The 25,876-nt window shown below is 37.3% G+C and overlaps 1 protein-coding gene across 1 annotated transcript in view; it reads left to right on the forward strand.

Annotated features, from left to right (window-relative positions):
* Positions 1 to 421: 421 nt before the first annotated feature.
* LOC149829666 (actin-interacting protein 1-2-like) overlaps positions 422 to 25,876 on the forward strand; it is a 76,808-nt gene continuing 51,353 nt past the window's right edge. The window contains exons 1-3 of the mRNA XM_090015230.1: positions 422 to 465; positions 12,726 to 12,887; positions 16,961 to 17,144. Of these exons, the coding sequence (XP_089871356.1) occupies positions 422 to 465; positions 12,726 to 12,887; positions 16,961 to 17,144 (390 nt within the window). The remainder of the gene's footprint in view (positions 466 to 12,725; positions 12,888 to 16,960; positions 17,145 to 25,876) is intronic.

Below are 25,876 nucleotides of genomic sequence, written 5' to 3' on the forward strand. Positions count from 1 at the left end.
AGACTCATGTCCCGACTTGAAGAACCGATTAATATATGGACCCGAGTATAGTTTGTGAAATTTTATACCAGACCCAAGCTTGACTCAAGCTTTGATTAAGACCATAAATTTTCAATGTAAAAATGATAAAAAATTATTATTTTATCAGGTATGATCTGGGTCTGGTTCATGTAGTTCTTATTGGATCTAGGTATGATTTATCTTATAGTAGGCTCGATTAGACCTGGGTCTAGACCCGGTATCCTACCCAAAAATATGATCCAAGTTTGGTTCCACCTAGGTCGAACCAAAGCCGACCTATTGACACCCTTACATACAATGTCGTAAGCTTAAAGTAAAAACAACCATGATCTAACATTAATGTAAAAGGCTGACATGATTCCTGAATGAGTAGATGCATCATTACAAAGGGCAATATAAGATGGGGAAAGCATTTGACCCTCTAATTGGAACTCACAGGAGAAGGTTGGTTTGAGCAAATGTATTCAACATGGTCAAATTCGTAAGAATGAACACTTAGATCATATTTTTTTATGTAAAAATATTATTTTTTGAAGGTTGAAAGTTTGGTACATTGTAGGCCGTTGATTTTTTAACCCTGAAAAAATCTCACATGCATGTTATAATAACATGTTTCAAAGGTCCTTTTCTACTAAACTAAACATGTAGATCGTGTCAAATGTGCAAAAAATAATAAAAATATTACAGTTTTTCACTGAGGGGTTCCTTACCCACGAGGGGTAGCAAATATTGTCCCATAAAATGGTCCTGGTTTTTTTGTGAGCAAACTTTCTTGGATGACATCCAATCACTAAAGTGTCATAGTGAGTTTCCACTTTCTCAGTAGGATAGAGTGTGTGCTTAATTGTTGGGTAGTTCTGGGGTAGGACCTTGTCTCTGTGTGCTGGAACAGGTCGCTAAGGACAAATTTCACCATTGTGCGCTCAAAAAGTGACTATTTAGAAAATATTTAAAAAATTTTAATGTTTAATTCTTTAGGATAATGACGGCATCTATTTTACAATTTAACAATATTTTAATCTAAACTTTTTTTTTTAATGACAAGAAAACCCGTATCGAAGACCAGGTCGCTTAATGGGCTCGGCCCACTGCGATATAAGACCCTCAAAGATTAAGACACAACCACCCTATTTTGTGGATTCTGATCGGGTGCAATCACATGGCACAAAATTTGTGCATTATGCACTTGACTGCCCTCCATCAGGCCCTGGGCCCCACAACTGACAGGCTGTCCTCAAGATGGAGGGTGATCAGGTGCTTAATGTTGGTGCAATTATATTGTATCTGATATTTTCATTGTTTTTATGTCCCCCGTACACCTGACGCCCGAACCGGATAAGCAATTCAAATCTTGTGCAGGCCCCTGTCAATTCCTCTGAGTTTCGATCTCGCGACCCTATCGTTGAAGTAAACTTTTCAGTTCAAACTTGATAACTGACAAAATCAATATGCTTCCCAGAAAGTGAATCAACTCACCATGTCATCCAGCCATTAGAATAATTTAGCAATCAAATACTTAAATTGTAAACCATTTTAGATCTCGAATAATTTGGCAATCAAGTACTTAAATTGTAAACCATTTTAGATCTCTCTCTCTCTCTCTCTTGTAGGGGAGCAATTCTCGTGGTCAAATATGAGGTCTCGCCCTTGCTTGCGGATACTTGATCGCGTTTTTCTCTCCCCAGAACTATTTCACGCAGTTCCGGATGTCACTGCTTGTCTGTGTCCACGGACCATGTCCGATCATGGACAAATGACTGTTTCGTGGGGCGCAGGCTTCAAGGCATGTCGTAGGTTCTTCTTTGAGGAATGGTGGCTTCGGGTGCCAGACTTTCAGCAGTTGGTAGGTCAATCGTGGGCGCAACCTGCTACGGGATCTTGGGTGGCCATCCGCATCCATGTTAAGCTTCTTCGTCTTCGGAAACGTATTAAGGAATGGCTAAGTTTTAATAACCTGAACAAGTTTAGGTTCATCGGCCAGTGGGAAGCTGAGCTCTCCGATTTGGCCCAACGTCAGGTCGATCTTGTTGGTGTACCGAAGGGTCAAGTGCTTCAATTGCAGGAGCGTATCGTCGTACTCTCTACTCTCGTTGCAGAATGGAGAGCACGAGATGAGCTTAGATGGAAGTTGAGGGCTAGAGTTGCATGGTTGGCTAATAGCGATGATAATACACATTTTTTTCATATGAACGCATCAAATAAATACAGTAAGAACTGTATACTCTCGATCGAGATCGATGGATGCCAGTTTGGTCCGCACAATTGCCTGCCAGCTATTACTTCTTATTTCTCCAGGTTGTATTCGGCCGACTTAGGCGTCAGGGGGGTCATCGGCGATATGGGCTATAAGCAGTTGGCGGCAAACCAATTTGTTTCTTTGCAGGTTAGATTCACTGAAGTGGAGATTTCGAATGCTATTAGCGAACTATCGGGATGGAAGGCACCAGGCCTTAATGGTTTTCACATTGACTTCTTTAAAGCATTTTGGTCAATTGTAAAAACTGACCTGCTCCACTTGTTCGATGAATTCTATCGTAATGCGAGGCTGCCTAAACCATATCATGTGGCAGTCATCTCTTTGATTTCTATGAGGCAAGGGGCATCAGACATATCCAACTTTAGGCCGATTTCGGTGATGGGTGCTCTGTATCGCATTATATCTAAGGTGTTGGCTAATCGGTTGCGCGCTGTCATTGATCAACTTGTTTTGTCCGAACCAGGGTGCTTTTGATCCAGGTCGAAGTTTGCAAGGATCCTTTATTTGTGCAACTGAGCTTCTTCACTCTTTACAGTCGACTGGATCACCGCACTTCATGCTAAAATTGGATTTTCACAAGACTTATGACAGAATGGCATCGGATTTTCTGATTGAATCTCTAACAAATATGGGGCTTGGCAGCCGATTTATAGCATGGGTTAAGGAGTTGGTCACAAAATCCGTATCATCAGTTTGCATCAATGGAATGAGAGGGGAAGAATTCAAGTTGGCTAGAGGTGTACGACAGGGTTGTCCTCTAGCACCTATCATTTTTAATATCGCGGTAGATGGTTTACCTATTCTCATGAAAAGGGCAGAAGAAACAGGCTTCTTGGAATCCTTGGGCATTCTTGGTTTTGTTTGTCACACAATTCAATATGCAGACGATACTTTAATATTTGGACATGCGAATGTTAATCAAATGTCTAGGTTGTACTTCATTATTAAAGTCTTTGCTGCAATTTCAGACCTTCGCCTGAACGAGAGTAAGTGCGCTCTGGTCTTACTCAATGCTGACCCTCTTCTCCAATCGGCTGCTGCAAGGATCTTTAACTGCCCAATATCCGACTTCCTGTCAATTTCTTGGGTCCATCGTTGCACTCTCTACAATCAGCGGGAACTTCTACTTGGATGTCTACCATAGAGCGGGTGCAAGAAAGATTGCAGGCTTGGAAGGCTCAATATTTATCTTTTGCGGGACGAGTGATGCTCATTCGCCATGTTTTAGCCCGATTACCAGAGTTTCGAATGAGCATGTCTATTATACCGACGACAGTAGAGCAGACGATCAATCGTTTGCTTTCGCACTTCCTTTGGTCTGGGAATGTGTCGCACAAAAAGTACCTGCTTGTTTCTTGTCAACAGATCGTGCTTCCGAGGCACCAAGGTGGCTTAGAGATTCCAACTATGAGAAAGAGGAGCATCGTTTTAGTCTTGAAGTGGGCTTGGGAAGCTTCCATATCTCAATCTTCTTGGGCTATGATTGTTAGGCAAAAATATGGTAGTCTACATGAATCCCTTCTTTCCACGCCCAGTTCAGTGTGTCATTCGTCCCTCTGGCTAGAGTGGCGGAAGACACTTCGATCCTTCAGTGGCAGAGATTTTAGGCCTGTCCATGGCATGACATGGCTTCACTGGGCCATGGCGAGCGGAGATAGGTTCTCCATTAAGCAAGTTTACCATTCCTTGTTGCCATCCGGGATGAACTGGTTTCCCAGTGATTGTATATGGGGTAAGGGGCCAGCTCCAAGGGCAAAAGCTTTGGCGTGACTTGTGGCTCTGGATCGTGTTCAAACCCAAATTAATGTCAGGAAACGGGGGATTCAATTTCCAAGCATGTGTGTTCTTTACAAGAAGGTTGTAGAGGACACGACTCACCTATTTTGGCTCTGCCCGGTCATTCTAGACTTATTTTTTTAAACTTGGGGTGCGCCACTTGTTCAAACTCGTCCGTGCTCCGTTATTTGGGACCTCTTGCTTGGTCCCAGGATTGTACGACACAAAAAAAATGGAGATTACTGTGGCGGGTTTGGTTGCTTTCAGCATGGTGGGTCATATGGACTGAAAGAAACGACATCTTCTTCAGGGGCATCAAATTCGATTTCGGAAGGCTTCGACAACGGGTCATGTCTGATGTGTATCTGGCTCTTAAATTACATAGTAGGGGGGAGGGGCTGATCGGCTTGTACTCTGAACTATGTACAATCGCCATCTAGATTGTGGCTGTTTTGCTCTTATGTTTCTCTTTTGTCTCTCCCATCCAATATTCTGTTGGATGTATTTTGGTAATGTTGAATGGTGAATGTTCTCTCTCTCTCTCTCTCTTGTACATGCGCTACAGAGTTTGTAACCCAAACTGAAACTACAACACCACACGTATATTTGTGCGGATGCATAAACATGAAATTTTGCCCATCCAAATGGATGGGTTTCATAGATTTAGGCGATGTTTGGAAACTAGTTGTCAGAAGTAGCCAGAGTGGGAATACCAACACCAGAATTGTTGGTGATGGATGGAGTTGTAAGAAATGATGCAAGTGAGATGGTATTTGACACGTCCAATTCCACATTTTACATCCCACTTACATGAGGTGGTAGTTACCAAATACTACACCAGATATCACACAGGTAACTGCTTCAACAACCTTCCTAATGTTCTTTCAGTATTATTTCCAACTTTTTAGTTGCATTCCAAACAGATGCACATGTGGAAGTGGTAAATCTCCCGTAAAATCAAAGTGGGCGATAAAGTAGTCGGAAGTCATAGGAAAAAAGGTTTCATTTCAAAAAAATTGCCTAGACCGGATATGTCTTATTTGCAAAATGGGACACCAGTTGATATGGCATTCAATCCATTAAGAGTACCTTCACGAACGAATGTGGGACAAATATTTGAATGCTCACTCGAGTTAGCAGGAGACCTGTTGGGCAGATATTATAGAATAACACCCTTTGATGAGATGTATGTTGGGTTTCCCTCCTTTGTGGGATCCATTGGTTCGATGCACATTCAGTATCACTGCAGAATTTCAAGCACGATGCTTGATCTTTTCGAAGATGATTTGGAGTATTTGCTGGATAGCGATTTGTAGAAGTCCTCTCAGCTAAATGACTATTCAACTGTTCAGAGTTTGAGGTTCAGCGAGTTGTCGATGACGATTTGTGGTGAGTGCCTTCAGTTGCATAGCGATTTGTGGTTAGCGTTATGTGTTTCAGTCGGATGACGATTTGTGGTTATCGTTGGATAGCGATTTGTGGTATCGCTGGATAGCGATTTGTGATAAGGCGCATCGTAAGTTATGCAAGATATTTAGTCTTCCGCATTTAATGTGAGTCTTGTCTTCTATTTAAGGGATGAATGAGAGAGCAAAAGCAATGGGAGAGAGCAAAAAAGGCAGAATATTAGGAAGAGAGTGTGAGAAACACTTTTAGGGCACCGAAAGGGTGCGAAGGAAAAAAAAAACAAGAAGTTTTGCGACACTTCTTTCAAGACAACTTCGTCAAGCTAGTTCTTCAAATCATTCGTTCTTTGTTCCTCAGTGAGGCATATCCTCTTGTTCATTTCGTTACACCTTGTGTGTTTGTAAGGCTTATGCCTTTTGGCCACTTTGTAATCTTTGTTTGAAGATAGTGGAAGTTGTTGACCTATTGGTCGTCGTGGACATACCTCAGTTGAGAGGGAACCACGTAGATCGTTGTGCACTATTTTTATTTTCGCAGCTAGTTTGTTTTGGTTTATTTTTCTACCACTATCATCATCGTATTGTTTTCATCAATTCACACTTGTGGGGAGACCCGGTACGTCCATTTTAACTCCAACATATGGTATCAGAAATTTGGTTAGTATATTTGTGTGTGAAGTCATGGAGAATAACATTGGGCGTATGATCAGTTTGAATGGCACAAACTGGATGGCATAGAAAACTAAAATAGAAGACCTCTTGGGTTATAAAGATTTGGATGGACCCATAGACGGTGTGAGAGGCAAACAAGAAGAGATGAAAGATGTCGAATGAAAAAAACTAGACCGAAAGGCGATCAGTTTCATTCGACAATGGATAGATGATAGTGTCTTTCATCATGTATCCATAGAAACTTTGACGCATGGTCTTTGAACCAAACTAGAGAGCCTTTATGATAGAAAGGCAGCAGTGAATAAGGCCTTTCTATTTCGAAAGCTTGTGAACCTCAAGTATAAAGAGGGCGGCTCTATTGCAGAGCATTTGAATGAGATCAAAAGCATTGTAAATCAGTTGGCCACAATGAAAATCACTTTTGATGATGAGTTACAAACTTTGTTGCTCTTATTTCCCTTCCTGAGAGTTGGGAAACCTTGGTGGTCACAGTCAGTAACTCTGCACCTGATGGAATGGTAACGATGAGCCAAGTTACCAGCAGTCTGTTGAATGAAGAGTCCAGGAGAAAGTCATTAGGTCCTTCTACCTCAAAGGCACTTGTGATTGAAAACAGGGGGAGAAGCAGAAGTAAGAGCGGGGCTCTGCACTACCATGGCAAATCCAGAGGCCACTCACACTCGAGCTCAAAGAAAGACGTCGAGTATTATTATTGCCACAAGAAGGGGCATATGAAGCGACAGTGCAGGAAGCTCAAGCTTAAGGAGTAGAACAGAGAGAAGAGCTCAGAAGAAGAATAAGGTGCCACAGTCACAGATGGAGAGCTCATGGTTGTCTGTGATGGCACTAGCATAAATTTGATCGATCAGGAGACCGATTGGGTGATTGACTCTGGAGCTTCATTTCATGTTACCTCACGGGTTGATTTCTTCACTTCCTACTCGCAAGGTGATTTCGGTAATGTCTGAATGGGAAATGAAGATGTGTCAAAGATTGTTGGCATGGACGACATTTGCTTGGAAACAAGTGTAGGCTGTAAGTTGTTGCTGAAAAATGTGAGGCATGTACCAGACATCCGATTGAATCTGATCTCTGCTAGAAAGTTAGATGATGAGGGCTATAACAACACCTAAAGTGATGGAAGGTGGAAGCTAACCAAAGGCTCATTGGTGATAGCCAGAGGAACAAAGGCTCGTTCCCTTTACACTTTGTAAGCGAAGATCTGGAAGAGTGTTGTGAATGTTGTGGAGACTGGCTCGTCCACAAAATTATGGCATAGAAGGCTTGGGCATATGAGCAAGAAGGGGCTGCAAGTCGTAGTTAAGAAAGAGTTCCTGACAGGTGCAGCAGGTACATCTTTGGAACCTTGTGTTCATTGCTTCCATGGTAAACAAAATAGAGTTTCTTTCCATAGATGCATTGCATCTAGAAAATCTCATGTTCTAAATCTTGTACATTCTGATGTGTGTGGACCTGTAAAGGTCAAGACACTTGGTGGTGCATTGTACTTTATGACTTTCATTGATGATCACTCTAGGAAAGTCTGGGCTTATACACTGAGGACTAAAGACCAAGTTCTAGATGTATTCAAGCACTTTCAGGCCATGGCTAAATAAGAAACTGGCAGGCAGTTGAAGTGTGTTCGCTCGGATAATGGTGGCAAATACATTGGGCCATTTAATCATTATTGCACCAATCATGGCATCAAGCATGAAAGAACTATAAGGATGACACCTCAATAGAATGGGGTTGCTGAGAGGATGAAGCACATCATTCTTAAGAGAGTCAGATGTTTGCTGTCACACTCTAAATTGCCAAGATCTTTCTGGGGTGAGACAATGAGGACAACAATTGATCTTATCAACTTGTCTCCTTTTATTCCCTTGAAGGGAGATGTTCCAGAGAAAGTTTGGATAGGAAAAGAACCTTTCTATGGACACTTAAGAGTGTTCGGCTGTAGAGCATTTATTCACATTCCGAAGGAAGAGAGGTCCAAGCTTGATCCAAAAGTCAAGCAATGCATATTCATTGGCTATGGACATGAAGAATTTGGCTACAGACTGTATGACCCTATTGATAAAAAGGTGGTCAGAAGTCAAGATGTTGTCTTATTGGAAGATTAGACCATTGAAGACATTGGTGAGTCTGAGCCATCAGAGTCCAGTACAGGTGATCTTATTGATTTAGATCCCCTAGATGCGCCGACTGTTCATGATTTCGTGGAGGAGATTCCACCTCCTCGCAATGATGCAAAGGAAGGAAGTGTTGAGTCAGAAATTGAGGGGGAGCCAACACCCCAAGAGTCACTTCCTCAGACTCCGATAAGGAGATCCACTAGAGAAAAACAGTCATCCAGAAAATACTCATCAAATGAGTATGTGATGATTACAGATCAAGGTGAGCCAGAAACTTTTGAAGAAGTTTTGGAGGATGAAAACAAGTCTGAGTGGTTTAAGGCAATGAAAGAAGAAATGGATTCATTGCATGCGAATCACACCTTTGATCTGGTAAAGACAACTAAAGGGAAGAAGGTGTTAAAGAACAAATGGGTCTTCAAGTAGAAGACTGATGAAAACAACTCTCAACCTAGATACAAGGCACGTCTTGTTGTGAAAGGTTTTGCTCAGAAGAAAAGAGTTGACTTTGATGAGATCTTCTCACCACTTGTGAAGATGCCCTCCATCTGAACTGTGCTCGATATAGCTGCAAGCATGAATTTGGAAGTTGAGCAGCTTGATGTGAAGACTGCATTTCTATATGGTGACTTGGAAGAAGAAATTTATATGGAGCAACCTGAGAGTTTCATTGACAAGGGTAAAAAGCACCTAGCTTGCAAGTTGAAGAAGAGCTTGTATGGATTGAAGCAAGACCAAGACAGTGGTATAAGAAATTTGATTTCTTTATGAATGAGCATGGATACTCAAGAACCTCCACAGACCATTGTGTGTTTGTGAAGAAATTTCCAGATGGTAATTTTATCATTCTCTTGCTTTATATGGATGATATACTGATTGTGAGCCAAGACATCAGCAAGATTAGCAAGTTAAAGTTGGAGCTAAGTGAGACATTTGCCATGAAGGATTTAGGTCCAGCAAAGCAGATTCTTGGGATGAGAATCGTTCATGACAGATCACATGAGATGATATGGTTATCTTAAGAAAAGTATATCAGAAAGGTTCTTGAGAGGTTCAACATGGACAAAGCAAAGCCTGTTAATTGTCCACTTGCAAGCCATTTCAAACTTAGCTCAAGACAATGTCCTACAAATGATGAAGAAGGAACAAAGATGCAGAAAATTCCCTATGCTTCGGCAGTAGGTTCGTTGATGTATGCTATATATATATAAAGTAATGCTAAGCTGCTTCGGGATTACCTACACACATAGTAAAATCATAGATGTAGTATCTTCTCAATCGGACTCCGTGTTCAACATAGTTATTTGATAAGAATCATGTTCAGATCATGTTTTTGGACATAAAATAAGATTTTTTAAATCATGAAACTTTGCTACATTTTAGGCCGTTGACTTTTTTAAGGTCTTAAAAAACCTATACAATGATTACAATAGCATGATCTAAAACTTGTTTTCTGTTTAAAAATGCATATAGATCACATTTATAAGGTCTTATCAACTAAAAAAAAAACTACAAGATTTGGAAAACCCAAACCTTTTACTAGATGGGAGTAGGTGCTCTATATATAGGAAGAGGGACAGTCCAACTAAAAGAAGGTCCAAAATCTACAACCAATGATAATCCACGGTGTTCTTTTTCTAACAACCGAGTTTTATATCGATCACATTTTTTCAACAAAAGAAACTTTTTTTAAGCTATGAAAAAATTAAGCATTTGTGACCATTGATTTTTGAATCACCAAAAAAAAAACACTTGCATAAACTGGATTCCCATGAAACAAAAAATTTGATCCCAACCAAATAGACCATGTAGATCATATCTATAAAGATTCACATAAAATAACACGAGCTATGAGATATTGCTCATTTCAACTCATTAATATTGTATGCACATCCCCACTAACTAACTAACTAACTATGTATATATTGTATGCACATCTCCACTAACTAACTAACTAACTAACTAACTATATATATATAAAAGGAAGACTCTATTAAACATCAAGAAGTCTTTTTTTTATGAGGAATGTTGAAACCACCTGCGAAATCAGACCCTGCGCTGGCTATGCATATCGCACATTCAGCCGTTGATACCACGGTGTAAACCCCCTGAGACACACCTTGTCTTTAGGGAGTCGTCTTGCTTCGGCACGAGCTAAAGGCATGATACCCTTACCCTTCATAATGCAAGGGGCTGACATTTGTGAGAAACTCTAACCACCCGCCTAGCAGCCAAGGGCCCTTCCATTACACAAAACCCTTTGGGGCTACCAATCCACGTCTCCATGACTTGCTACTTACTATATTTGTATCCATGACTTACCACCCAAGGAATTGGCATCCACGCCATCTTGTCCGTTGAAGGGCATGACCAGTCTCCCTAAGGATATAAATTAATGAGACATGATCAACTAGGCTAAGAGACTAATGGCTCTCACTTCTTTTTTTTGAAAGGCAAGGTGGGGTTTGGCAGACCCCATCAGTTATTCAACCTACCATTGGGTTTTGAACCTGCAACTTCCCACTACAAGGAGACATGCACTGACAGCTCCTACCAACAACACAGCTTTGGCTACTAATGACTCACTTAATTAGGAGCAAATATGTATTTTGGCAACGTCTTAACATAATCTTACTTAGGACAAGAAATAAATAGGAAGAGTTTGACTAGCCCTGAACCCATCATCTAGCTTGACTTGACCCATTGCTTGGTTAACTTTGAGTTTCTCATAGCTACATTTACAAACATAAAAAATGAACCAGAAGAGACAAATAAGCTGTGTTGATTGAGGGAGAATTGTCTTTTTCTTTTTATTTTTTTTTGCTGTTTGATGAGCAAGTTGAGGGATAACGCCATGAACCTGAGACCCCAATTTGTATATATTACATAATAATATTTTGTCAAAAAATAATGTTTTTTATATTTCAAAGACCTGTTTGTTCCATTTTCATGGATGGGAATGATCTATCATACAAAAATAGGCATCGATTTTTAAAAGCTCTTGCCAGTTCAATTTAATTGAGAGAAGTATGAAAGGATTAATAAAAGGTAACCAACGGGGGCTCTGCTTGTTTGGTAGGAGCTGTTAGTGCAAGTCACCATGTGATGGAACGTTGCAAGTTCAAAACCCAATGGTATGTAGTGTAACGGGTGGAGTCGGCCTAACCCCATCTTGCTTATTAAAAATAAGAAAGAAAAGGTAACAAAAAAAAAACTGAGACTCACCGATGCCAACATGACAATTTTAACTGTGATGTTTAAGGGGGTGTTTGTGTGTCATGGAAAATTCAAGTTTTTTCGCAAAAAATGCATCGATGGGCGTGCGTTTCTGCAGAACTTACAATGCCAAAACAAACATGGCGTATGGAAAAATGCCTCGACGGGTGTGTCATTTTACACACTTAACTCTCATTTTTCTCGAAAAACTGTTCTCATGTGGGTCCCATTTAGTTTCCGCCGCAGAAGAATCCACTAAAGAAGTGCCGCAGAACCCTATTCCTTGACAAGAAAACGCCGCTAAATGTTTGTTTCATCGTAGCCAAAAGACTAGAAAAAGAGGCGTCACATTTTTTAAATGCGGCCCAACTTTGACAATCCATGCAGCAAACGTCTGGTCGACTCGGAATCGTAGCTTTCTTAAAAGCCAGTCTGGTAAAAGGTCCCTCAAGGACAGAGTAGGACGCCGGACCCACTTGAATCCAGACCGAGTTCGTCCTATCGTTTATGAATGCCAATGGATTCACATAAATGAATGCACCATCTAAATCTAACCCATGGCCTAGTCTCAGAGTGCAAGCAAAATATGAGGGACCGACAATCTGCCGTCGGTGATGATTTTTTATTCTTCTTTGGATTATAAAAAAATATAATAGAAAAAAAATAGATACCAATGGGAGATCCGCTTATCTGGCAAGAGCAGTTAGTGCACGTCACTTGTGTTGGTTGTAAGTTCGAATCCCAATGGTACTGTCGAAAAAAAGGGAAAAAAAAAGTAAATGCGTGTGACCCTGTCCACTAATAACCTAACAGGCTTACACGTTTGGCACTCAGAACCGAACAAACTTTTTTCTCTTAAACAGTTTAATGTTGCTAATTCCATTTAGTGCACGTCACATGTAGTTTTTTTATTATTTATAATTGAATCATTTGCACACAATTAAAAAATGACAAAGCAAGCATGCATAATGTTGCTAATTCCATTTTCTTTTGATACCTCAAAGAGTAAGGAAAGGGTGATTTTTTTGTCTTTCTATCATTGACATTCTGTTTATGATAGAGATAATATCTTTTTTTTTTCTAGCATTATTTACCATATGTGAAGTTTGATTGAGATTGCCTTGATATTTTACATTTAAATTTGTTTCGGTTGTATTTTGTGCTTTGCACAATTTATAGTTTAATCCATCTTTGTCATGGTGATCTCCTTCTCTTTGTTGTATTTTTTGTTTTTGTTTGTAGGTGGGATTCAGGATCAACTGTTGGTGAGTTTGACGGTCATTCAAGACATGTCTTAAGTTGTGCATTCAAGCCTACAAGACCTTTTCGTATTGTTACATGTGGAGAAGATTACTTGGTGAATTTCTATGAGGGACCACCATTTAGGTTCAAACTGTCACAAAGGTTAGTCTTGTTTATGGTATTAAGAGATTGATTTATACTATATTAGGTCAATGATAGTGCAAATTTGCTAAAGGTTCAGCTGTTTTAACATAATTGTTTTGTATGAAGAATCCTTTGGTACATTGTCTTTCTTTTTTGGTAAAGGTATGAGGATCCAATGCAGGAACTGAAGCGTGACATGTTAGCCTGTCGAAGCAAATGAAATTCTAATAGCTATTCAGTATATGATTTGTTAGCTTTTAAGTAAATAATGACCATTCTCAAACTTTAGGAGTGCACTCTAGCTTGAAACATTACTATAACGTTTAACTTGCAATGGAATATAAAATCATGGTATAAATAAGTGTTCCTAGTATCTTCATGCTTGAATGACATTTTCCAAAAGCAATGCACATGATGTAAATAATATTTTCTCCAAATTGTAAGGAATTATGTGCTCTAGTGAGGGAGATGTATACCTGCCCTTTATCTGATGTGTAGTCTGTTTAGAACTAGTAAGAGAATTAACTAATAACATCCAAGGGGAATATATCAGGGTATTGAAGATAACATTTAAACTATTATTCCTAAAATGGCCAACACAGGTTTAAATTAACTGCACCGTCTAGGTAAATGTTTTAATATAATTGATCTTTGTTCTTGTAGGGACAGGACTACCACTTTTTCTACCAAAAATCTAAACAGATTTTTCAAGCCATAACTAGAGAGCTTTTCTGTCCTAGAGGATGGGCCCTGCTGGTTTCCAGATCACAGTTCATATCTTGATAATATTGCTTCAAAATACATTATAACTGCCAAGCCCCCTTCATGAGAGCGATATAGTTATGAATCTAGTCTGAGCACATCAGGAACACTTACTAATTTAGGTCTCTCTCCCTCTGTGTTTAAGGCTGGAAGGTTATAAAAATGGCAAAAAGCAGAAAATATGACAAGAACATGAGGGGCTTGGCAAACTTTCCTTTTCTTAACAGTTAACATAGGTTATGGATATATAAATGATAAAAGAGTAAGTTAACCGATAAGGGAAAAGGCTACTAACAAATGACGCTTCTCTAGAAAATCTAATTGCACATTCATAAAGGTTTAAGTTTCATATATACATATGGATTCATACAGTTTGAGGATTTGATTAACATATTTGTTAGATTTGAAATTAGATCAAACTAGATTAGCTTTCTATTCAAAGTAATTTAAACATGTATCTCTATTTGAATCTTTATGGCTATGGCCACATATGAGAAAAAATGGAAAGAATGGAGAATGGGGCATGCCAAGATTATGTCTTGGGTCATTAGTAGTCTTGATATCAAGAAGTGCTTGAGTCTAGCTAAATTTGAACATGCAAATAAATATTTGCATGAGACTATCTTAAGAAAATGTATTCTCTTAAATCTATGTCACATGGGTGCAGGTGCAGGGGCAGGGGTGCGACACTTTAAAAAAACTTGGGTGCGGGGATGCGGCAAAAAGTTGGACATAAATGACCCTGGGTGCATTGACTGCACCCAGGGTCAGGTTGATCGCATCGGGTGCGGGTGCGATGTGAGTGCGGCACCTAGTTGAAGAGTCCCTGTGACATAGTCTTAAAGATATTACCCACATTTGCAACTTGTAAGACAAGGTACACACTATGATTCAAGGAGAAAAATGTATTAGAGAATATTTTAGTAAGTTGTTCGACCTTTGGAATGAGTTTGCTCTTCTTGAGTCACAAGGACATTATCCCAAAGACATAGAACTCCGTCAAAGACAAATTGATGTGAAACATTTCTTTCAATTCATCAATGGTCTAAGACCGGAGTTTGAGTCTACTAAATCGGCTTTTCTTCATAAAGGAGAAGTTCTCTCTATTGAAGAGCTAAGTATAAAAGAAAATAGACTAAAAAAAAGACATTTAAAGATGATGATAATTCGGTCATAGCCGTGTCTAGGCTGAGAAACCATGTCCATGCTTACCAACTACTACATTATAACTATCACATTATAAGAGACCAAACAATGATAGCTATGGAAAGCAAGACAATGAGTTTGAAAAAAAAATAAATTATTTGCTATTATTGTCGTGAACCGGGGTATGTCAAGATATATTGTCCTAAACTAAAGATACCCTATGAGAAGAAGGTAGCCTCCGTTGCTCAACAGTCAAGTGAATTCAAAGCTACACAAGAATCAACTATTGAGAGCATGTCCTTGACTCAAATTGTAGAAGCTCTTCAACCTCTATTCAAAGGAGCTTCACCAACCGAAGCTACGGTCTCTTCTGTTGGCATCTTTGATCCCAGTAAGTCTCTTTGGCTTCTTGGCTTATGTGCCTCATTTCATATGACACTAAATTGTGATATTTTATCTGGATGTCATAACTCAAGCGAGTCAAATGTTTTTTATTGTTGATAGAATATCTCTTGAGATAAAGGGAATAAGAAATTTTGAAAATATTTTAAAGAGATTTTTTATTCAAAAAATTAGATATATTCCCAAGTTAAGCCTAAATCTTTTATTTGTCTCTTAATTATGTGACCTTTGGTATAATGTTTCTTTCTCTTCTATTGGTTTATGAGTGCGGGATCGTCTCTCAGGGAAGCTGATTGGAGAAGGCTGTAAAGAAGGAGGTTTATACTACATAGATTTTTTGGAAATACCTAAGAATACTTTTTGTTATAATGTTTAAAAACTGAATTTTGGATTTTGGAGCTCCCTAACCAAAATCTTCTGAAATATTATTTGCATGAATGCAACCAAAATTGATTGGAGCTCCCATGTGGCAGGTCATGAATCCCCTTGTCATTTTGTGGTTGATGTATGCTTCAAAATTTCCCTTCATATCTTCATCTGATCTGATACCATCTTCAGATTGATGGTAACATGATTATGTTCCTTTGATGTGTGAAAGAATATGTGGTGTGTGCGAACTGTGAAACAAGGTGAGAGAAATGAGTGAGTGAGGAGGAAGAAGAAGATATAGGAAAAGAGAGGAAGTGAGAAAAGACAAGGGAGAAAGAGAATAGGGGCTGGAATCGTGCCCTATCCCTCTCATATTGACCCTTATAAAGGTAATTTAAGTCAGTTTACAAAAATGCCCTTCATAACTATATCTTTTGACCTATTGGGTCTTGAATACAAAAAAGGACTTCACTAGCCAATCAATTTTGACTCTCATGTAATGCTTCCTTATAACATATTGTACTTCAAAGGATAAACCAGAGTTGCCAGTTGGGGAAGCGATTCGGGTAGCGGAAGCGAAAAAAGGAAAAAACAAAAAAAGGAAAAAACAAAAAAAGGAAAAAACAAAAAAAGGAAAAAAAGATACATTTTGGAAGCGCCACGTTTCGCGCCTCCGAAATACGCTTCGGAGAAGCATGCTTCCCCATGTCCTATGGTACTTCCGGTAACCCTGGGATAAACCTCTAAACTGGTCATCATGATGTATATGAACCCTTTATTTTTGTTACCTCATTAATTCACTGGTCTGCACTCCAGTTAGGCTAACCAAAACAGAAAAAGTGAAAAAGTGGAAAACTTCCCTTAAGTATCCACTAAACCTGCCATCTTCTGATCGATGCAATTGGATTGAGTGTTAGATGTCTTCATCCTTCTAAGATTTTAATTCATGGTAGCCTCTTGGTTCAAGATAGAACGCAGAAACATAACATTTATTCAAGTTTCCTTGCATTGCTTGTTTGGCCCATCAAATATTGTGCATTGGTGTGATTTGGCTACATTGTTTACAAGATGCCTTTCCCCATTAATTGTTGAAGCATACTCTTTATTTTGGAGCAACAGTCGTGTCCTTGATTTGCAGAGTCCAATGCAAAACTTCTGGAAAAATGTTCTAGGGTTCATATTAATTAACATCGAGTGCTTGGTATTTTTTCTTTTTTTTTTTCAAAATTTCTTGTAAGAGAAATGTAGTCATTATTTTAATTTTATGTCAATGATAAAAAACTCATTCATGACATTGTAGCAATGTAGGCTTGTGGCCATAATAAAATATAATGTGCTGAGGAAGATGTTCTTGATTGTGTCTTACCGAACAGAGGTTGTATGTAAAGGAAACATTATTGTTTGAAGTGCAGGGAACATTCCAACTTTGTCAATTGTGTAAGGTTTTCTCCTGATGGAAGCAAGTTTATCAATGTAAGTTCAGATAAGAAAGGTATACTATATGATGGGAGGACAGGAGAAAAGATTGGGGAGCTATCTGCTGAAGGTCACAATGGTAGCATCTATGCTGTTAGTTGGAGTCCTGACAGTAAAGCGGTATTTATGATATTCCTATGCTATTTTCATTATTGATTAATAATTATACTTCCAGTGGTGGACTTAGGATGCAAATATCTACATTGAATGATATCTACTTTTTCCTTTTTCAGATTCTTAGATTGATAATATGAACATTTTAATTGGAACACAATTAAATTTAAATGTTACTTATATAATCAAATGCCTGACTAATGGAGAGTTTTTCTTCTACTTTTTTGTTTTTTGGTTGATCGAAGAAGCACATTCATTTATCTGTTGAATGAAAGTTTTATACAATCTGGTTTACCTATATTCTAATGGTCTCCAGCACCATACTGGTTCTGATGGGGCTGTACTTGTCTGTATTACAGGTGTGAGTGGAAGTGTTAATCCAAAGTTTCATTGTGTGCTTTAGTCTGCTTTACTTTGGTATTGATAGAAATTCTTTCATATTTTCTGTGCAGTTGGATAAACCTGGTTGAGGTTATATTTGTCACAAAATGGCACGGATCCCAATACCCTCCATAATGGACTCCGAGGGTCAAAACATAATGCATTTGAACAAAAACATAAGAACTAAAATGAAACACAATAGAATGTGAGTAAATAACTTCATTAATAAAGAACAGTAAAAATACAAAAAAAATACATTTTAATCCTCATTACAATACACTAAAAAACACACAAGAAGCCTAAAACCATGGTTGCCAGTCGAGGAAGCGGGAAGCGATATGTGAAGTGGAAGCGGGAAGCGTGGCACTTTCAAAATTTTAGGAAGCGGGAAGCATGGGACGACTTAAAAGCGAATCAAGAATCGTCTCGAAAGCGAACCAGAAGCGAATCTGGAAGCGACCTAGGAAGCGAGGGGGAAGCGAAAAATAAAATAAAAATAAAAATACAAAAAAAGGGAGGAAATGCAGGGAAAGCGAAGGAGAAGCGTGCTTCCCATAAATGGGAAGCATGTTTCCCATAAAAGAGAAACGTGCTTCCCATAAATGGGAAATGCGCTTTTCAAAAAAATTGGCGCTTCTCAGTGCGTTTTGGAAGCGCGACGTTTTACGCTTCCGAAACATGCTTCCCCACTAGGCTAGGTGCTTCGAGTAACTCTGCCTAAAACTACTCATCACTCCCTCACCTTACAAAGGCACCCACCCACCCATATTTATAGAGAAAAGAAGGAAGAAGAGAGAGATTAAAGGAGAGAAAAAGGGAGACCACACTAACCATTGGACCATAAGTCAAACAACTAGTCCAAGTCAACCAAAGTTGACTTAACTTTAAAGTATATATATCAGAGTTACCGAAAGCACCTAGCCTAGTGGAAGCACGAAATGTTGTGCTTCCGAAACGCGTTGGGAAGCGCCATTTTTTTTGAGAAGCGTGCTTTCCCGTTGCTTACCCCGCGCTTCTCCTGCGCTTCCTCCCTTTTTTCATTTTTTTTTATTTTTATTTTTTCGCTTCCCCCTCGCTTCGTAGGTCGCTTCCGGTTCGCTTCCTAGGTCGCTTCCAAGATGATTCTTGATTCGCTTTTAAGTAGTCTCACGTTTCTCGCTTCCTAAAATTTTGAAAGTGCCACGCTTCCTGCTCCTGCTTCCTCGACTGGCAACCATGATATATGTTAACGCCCCCGCTCAAACTTACATTGACTCACTATAAGTTTGCAATTACAAAAGGAATCCCATTACACAAGATATCGACATGTTCTTCTATAATACAAATTCTTGAAGGAGCTTCTAGATCTTCCTTGATATGCTCGAAAGGTCTCTAGAATCATCAATAATGCCAATATTTTAAAGAGTGCAAAAGGAGCAATCCAACTAAAAATAACTATATATATATATATATATATATATATATATATATATATATATATATATATATATATATATATATATATATATATATATAGAGAGAGAGAGAGAGAGAGAGAGAGAGAGAGAGTAATGGGTACGTGCTAAATAAAATATGCTAGATGAAACATGCTAAATGAGTTTTTCAGGGATTTTTTGTTTTATTTTTAAATTCTAATCGTACAAATGTGATCTATGTACTTGATTTTATAGGGTTCAACTCTTTAAGTGTTCGATTCTGACACATGAGCGGGTTTTTATAACGTTTAAAAAATCACCATTCCAAAATCTTTGTTAATTTTTAGGCTCCAAATATCATTTTTTTCATCGAAAACACATGATCCAAGTGTGGATTCCTCGTAAATTGACCATGCCCAACACATTTATGGGTCAGAACTGCAAAAAAAAAACCCACACCAAAAGAGCAGAAAAACCCATTTAGCACATTTCATTCGCATATTTCATTTCGTACACACCCATCTCTCTGTCTCTCTCTCTCTCTCTCTCTCTATATATATATATATATATATATATATATATATATATAAATGACCAAACACGCCAAAAATACAATACATATTTAATAAGACATTTTAATAATTTTCAAAATCTTTTAATAGTAAGAAAATTTTTCAACATCAATTTTGAAAGTCATTAAATTTTTATACACAATATTCATTGAGAGTCTCACCTCAATAGATAATTTTACGAAATCATAGTTCTTGATTTATAAGAGAACACAATTGCATATTATCAAAAGAAGAGATGCATGCATAAAATATCTCAAAGATAAACGTATAAATCATTCATCACTTTAAACATTCATGAAAACATGCATTATTGAAAGTCAATACACACATCTATCTCGAAAAGCACATTAATGCATGAAATATGAATTTTCAAACAACATCAATACCATGAATAAATAACTCACAAAAGAGTTTAACCCACACAAAAAATATTCATAAAGCAGGGTTTTTCAAAACAAGTAGCCATATTAAATGTACAACAGAAATAATGGGGAAGTTCAAAATCCCACGTACAAATCATAACAAGAGATATTTTGTAATAATGACAAATATTAATAACAATTTAAATCTCAACAATAGAAACAATATCTATAAATACACTCAAAATATTGCATCCTATGCAACCAAGGCATATCATGATGTAAATCACCCAAGATAACTAATCATGGAACACATTTAAAATATCTTTAAGCATGCAATTAAAACATATTCAATGCAAAATGCATGAAGAATTTTCAATAACCATTTCCCAGACAAGGGTAAATGAGTGATTTTTTTTTAGAAATTTTGTGGAGAGATTTGAAAATCCCACAAATATCAAGAAATGATATTTTGCAAACCTTCACAATAGTTCGACCACCATAAGCAATTTACCTCGCTTGACCTTCAAACCTCAAAATTCAAGTGTAATAGCTGCTAGAACAAGAGATCAATGACAATGCCACTTATGAGCTTAACAAACACACAAAAAGTGTGAACATCTCATCTATATAAAATAACACTTAAATAAGAGACAAACCTCAATGTTTCAGCTACTAGAAAAAGAGCATAATACAAACACACAAAAAGTATGAATAACCAATGGGTGCACCTAACTCATTGCAAACAAATCTTTCTTGTCTACGTAAAATGACACTTAAATAAGAGACAAACCTCAATATTCAAGTGCATCAGCTACTAGAATAAGAGTATAATACAAACACACAAAATGTGAATAACCAATGGGTGCATATAACTCACCACAAAAATATCTTTTAAATAAGAGACATAATAGGAGAAGACACGAAGTAAGAGAGCTTGTAATAAAAACAAACTAATGTCATCAAGAAGGATAAATGTATCAATTTTAACAATCTTTCAAACACCATATTTTCAAAATAGATAACCATCACAGATAAACATAATTATAAGTATTCATAATAACATTGTCCAAATAAACAAATGAGTGATATAACACACTCATAGAACTAGAGATCAAACAACCGTCAATTAGAGCCAAACTATAAGGCGACAATCTATACTGATAAGAAAACCAAGGTGCACACAACTCACCCCAACAAGCATCTCTTGTTCAACAAAAGCAACATGGATGTAGATACCAATCAAACCCAAGACAAGTGACAACACATCACTCATAACCTTTGGGAATCTAGACTAGTAAGATGACATGAGGTGCACACATAACTCACCTCAACGGCTAACTCTGACCCAACAACAAGGCCAAAAATAAATGGCGCATCCTAGAAAAATCTATGATGGACAAAAAACAATGCCAAAAGAAGGCAAAAAATACTCACGGAAATTGATTTTCAAATAAGTGAGTTCATATATAAAAGTACCGATTTGAAAAAACAAAGTTTTAAATCAAATCCAATAAAGGTAGATGAAGACTTAGAATGAATATAGTTCAATCATATGCACAACAATATGTCAATTGATGCAATCACTTCCAACACAAGATGTCTCATGACAAATTTTACAAACTTTGACAAGCAAATAATGGACAAGAATCATGCCCAATATAAATAATCTACATAGATGTGATGAAATTATGATGTTAGAGTATCTTTCAAAAGATAATGGAATCATGAATCCACCAATCAAGAAACAAGTGCACTAAGGCACATCATATACAAAAGATCCAATGAATCTCAATAAAAAGACAAAAGTATATGATTTTATTAAAGAAAAGCTTCTAAGAAGCTAGATCTAAATCATTAGTCTACTATTAGACAATTGATGACAAACATATAGAGATTCACAAAGAGCTATATAACTATCAACAACCATGAACTCATATATATCATACAAAGAATTTTATCACAATGTAACAAATATAAAATCTTTAAGAAACATGCAATGAAGTATCAATGCACAAGAAAGAAACCACTAAGGGTTACAAAAGTGCACAAACACTCAAGTCACTAAGCTACCAAAAAGCACATAAAACTACTAAGGGCTAAGCAACAATCATACAAGAGTCTTTTAAAAAATATAAGTTTTATTCATAAAATGCTCAAGAAGCATACACAAGAACCCACTAAAAAATATAATGCATAATAGAGAAATTAAAATATGCATTCGAGTTCATGATGACAAATCATGCTTATGCCATCCAATAATAATCACAAAGGCTACATAATTAAAATCATGCATGGTCACATAGTTAGAATCACCAAAGAAACATCACTATATATTAAAAATCCCAAAGATAATCTATGTAAATACATACATTAAGAGACACAAAAAAAAATGTAAAAAATTAATATTTTGCAAAACATGAAACACATAAGATTTTAAGAAACCACATATTTTTGCAAAATATAATTTTTTCAATATACATATCCATAATCTAAAAAATATATTAAAAGACAATAATTTCTATTGAGAATGTAGGGTACGGGTCTGGTTCTAGACCCAAAATGATTCTTTTGTATTGTATTTACATGGTTGGTGTTATCTGGTCTGGGTTGACAGACCCGATCCAACTTGTATCATATATATTACATTGAATATAGGGCACAACCTCTCATTGAGAATCGTGCCAGTCATTGCTGCCTCTCCTTCTTGCAAATCCCTTTCTCTTCTGCTGTGGATGAAGATCTGGTCGAAGGTGCGTGACTTCTAACATGGTATCAGAGCAGGCTGATGTGATCATCGCAAAATTTTTCCTCTCGTAATATTCTCTCTCTTCCTTCTCTTTTCCTTTCTAATCCCTTATTTTCCTCCTTTTTGAAGGGAGAAAGATAAAAAAAACGGAAAGAAAGAGAGAAGAGAAAAGAAAGAAGAGAAGAGAAGAGAAGAGGAACTCTTTTGCGGGTCTCACTTGACCTTAATTTTGAAAAATATTTTGAAATAACTCGCCTCCGTTTTTGAAATATTTGCGGGAAAATTGGGAGACGGGATCCGCTCATCGGTACGAGGTTCGACCGTTCCTGGCGCCTTTACCAGGGGTAATCGAACCAAGGGTCGAATCAATGCCTTTTGCTTTGCTAAAAAATTATCTAAGTATTTATCCTAAGTCTAAAATGCACAATGAATCATGCTTGTGCAAATGCAAAGATGTATGCTTTTTTTAGAAAATGTTTTGAAGAATTCCCAAGTGAATCCAATAAAGTGAAGAAATGTTTTCTAACTTAGAACTTAAGATTAAAGTTCTAAGTTTTTAGAATAATCAAGAGCTTGGGAAAATAAATTTGGAATTTGGAAATTGATCTTGAAGTCTTGAAATAAAAAGAGAATGAAGGAAATTTTCCAAGTCATAAATGGACTTTGAATTTAGAAGTTTTGAACTTGGATGAATGTTTGGAATGGAATTGAATTCCACTTTTGAAGTTTTGATTTTAGAAGGAAATGTGGGAAATCTAAAGGAATCGAGGAATGGGATTTGTAACAGTTGGAACTTCAAGATGAAATCCGAATCCAAGTTCTGGATTCTGAATAGAGTTTTGAGTTGATTTTTGGATTTAGGATCTGAAATGGGAACTTGATCTGAAATCTGGAATGAAATGGAATTGGTTTTAAGAATTGGAATTTAAAGTGAAATTTGGATTTGGAATTTTGAGTGGAATCGGATTCAAGATTTGGAATCCAAGATGATATTTGGATTCGAAATCTGAGATCCAAGATAGGATTGGATTCTGGATCCCAAGATGGAACTGGACCTGAGGTCCAAAGTAGAATTGGATTCTGGATCCTAGAATGGATTTGGATCTGAAGTCTGAGATCCAATGTAGAATTGGGTTCTGGATCCTAAGAATTGGAATTTGGTTCTGAGTCTGAGACCCAAAGTAGGGTTTGATTCTGAATCCTAAGAATTGGAATTTGGATCTGAATCTGAGATCCAATGGTAGAATGAGGATCTGGATCCTAGAATGGATTTGGATCTGAAGTCCGAGATCCAATGTAGAATTGGGCTCTGGATCCTAAGAATTGGAATTTGGATCTGAATCTGAGACCCAAAGTAGGGTTTGATTCTGAATCCTAAGAATTGGAATTTGGATCTGAATCTGAGATCCAATGGTAGAATGAGGATTTGGATCCTAGAATGGATTTGGATCTGAAGTCCGAGATCCAATGTAGAATTAGGCTCTGGATCCTAAGAATTGGAATTTGGATCTGAATCTGAGACCCAAAGTGGAATGAGGATCCTGGATTTAAAATAGAACTTGGATCTGTGATTGGAGATCCGAGGCGAAATGGGGTTTATACTTGGAAATCTGGATCCAAGTTGAGACTAGGATTTGGATTTTGGGTTTTGAGAAGTCCAAGTAGGACCTTGAAATCAAATTTTTGAATCTTAAAATTAGGTAGAATTTGAATAGAGATCTGATGAAGAAGAAGAAACACTTGGGATTTTGAAAAGGAGTTTTTGAAAATACGATGCAATTCTGCCCTATATGATGAATGAATTTGACTAAGTTTTGAAATTTGGAATTTGAAAAGCTATTTCATTCTTTAAATAAATTAAAATAAGATTGAAAATATAATACATCCTTGACTATGGTCATTGAATGTATTATATACTAATCTATATTTAAATTCAAGAGAAAAATGAAACACTTTTGGTGCTTTTATAGAAGTTAAAATGGGATTAACTCTAAATATACCCTGACTATGGCCATTGGTATATATTTCGAATTAATCCTAAGTTAAATTCTGATAAAAGAAAGAAAATATTTTGAGAAACTATGATGAATTTTGAAAGTGGATCCAGTGTTATTTTGTAAAAGATAAAAATGCTAAGTTTTGTCCACACCCTGACTATGGCCATTTATGTGGATCATCAACTTAGTATCGATTACCTCTTACGAAATTGTGCACGTGCCATTCGTGTTTCACCATTGGTGAGAATTTGAGAAATAAAAAAAATGCATGAAAACAAGCAATTCATGATAACAATGCTCATTCATTCTACCTAAAGCAGGAAATGTAAATTTTTATTTAAATCTAGATATTACAACTCATTGAATCAAGTTTACAACTTCATACAATAGACCTTTTCACATGTCTCCTGTAAAATGATGTTAGCATGAAACAAAGGTGAAACATAGAGAGGATTTAAGATGCTATATTGAAACTGGAATGTATACACTGATAAATAAAAAAAAGTGCATGTGCTAAATGTTTATGAGAAAATGCATATTGGAATGTATGTATGATGCATTGAACTGAAAAAGAAATGAATGCTAAAATGACATATTGAGCTAATGAGATAATGCATGTTATAACACATATATGATGACAATGAACAACAAATATACATTTATGCCAATGATTGATGCACATATGATCTGTTATGTGTAAAATGGTGAAACATAAGGAAACAAGTAATATCAAATGATGCCACCAGATATGAACAAAATGCACAGATGATAGAAGCAAAATGAAATGAATGGTTAAAGTAAAAACTACAATCAGTAGTGTAAACAGCAGTTGGTGCCTAGGTGTTGCTGGAGTGTGGTGGGCTGAAGGTGGGCTGTGTTTAAAGCCCAGAAATGTTACTGTAGATGAATGGGATGGAGTACACATTTGTAAAATGGAAATGCTGGAAAATGGATAGGATAGGGTGAAGGTTTTTATATACAGGAGAATATAGGTGTTGTCGGGGTGCTACAGCAGATGAGTGGATTCTTAGTGGAGGGTGACAGCATATGGATGTTGAAAGTTATGTACCGATGGTAATGTAGGTGCAGCCTCACACAACTCAAAAAGCTTCATCTTCGGTGTATTTTTCTCGAAGACAGCATGGTTTTTCTGATGAGAGTCTTTGGCATTCAGACCCTTCATTCTTAGTAAAGGTAGGTATTGACTAGACAGTTACTAGCACATGACCACAAAACTATGGCATAAGGGACATTAGCGCATAATA

The sequence above is a fragment of the Nuphar pumila genome, chromosome 8 (genome assembly GCF_984573655.1).
Source record: "Nuphar pumila chromosome 8, dmNupPumi1.hap1.1, whole genome shotgun sequence".
In the NCBI taxonomy this organism is placed as follows: domain Eukaryota; kingdom Viridiplantae; phylum Streptophyta; class Magnoliopsida; order Nymphaeales; family Nymphaeaceae; genus Nuphar; species Nuphar pumila.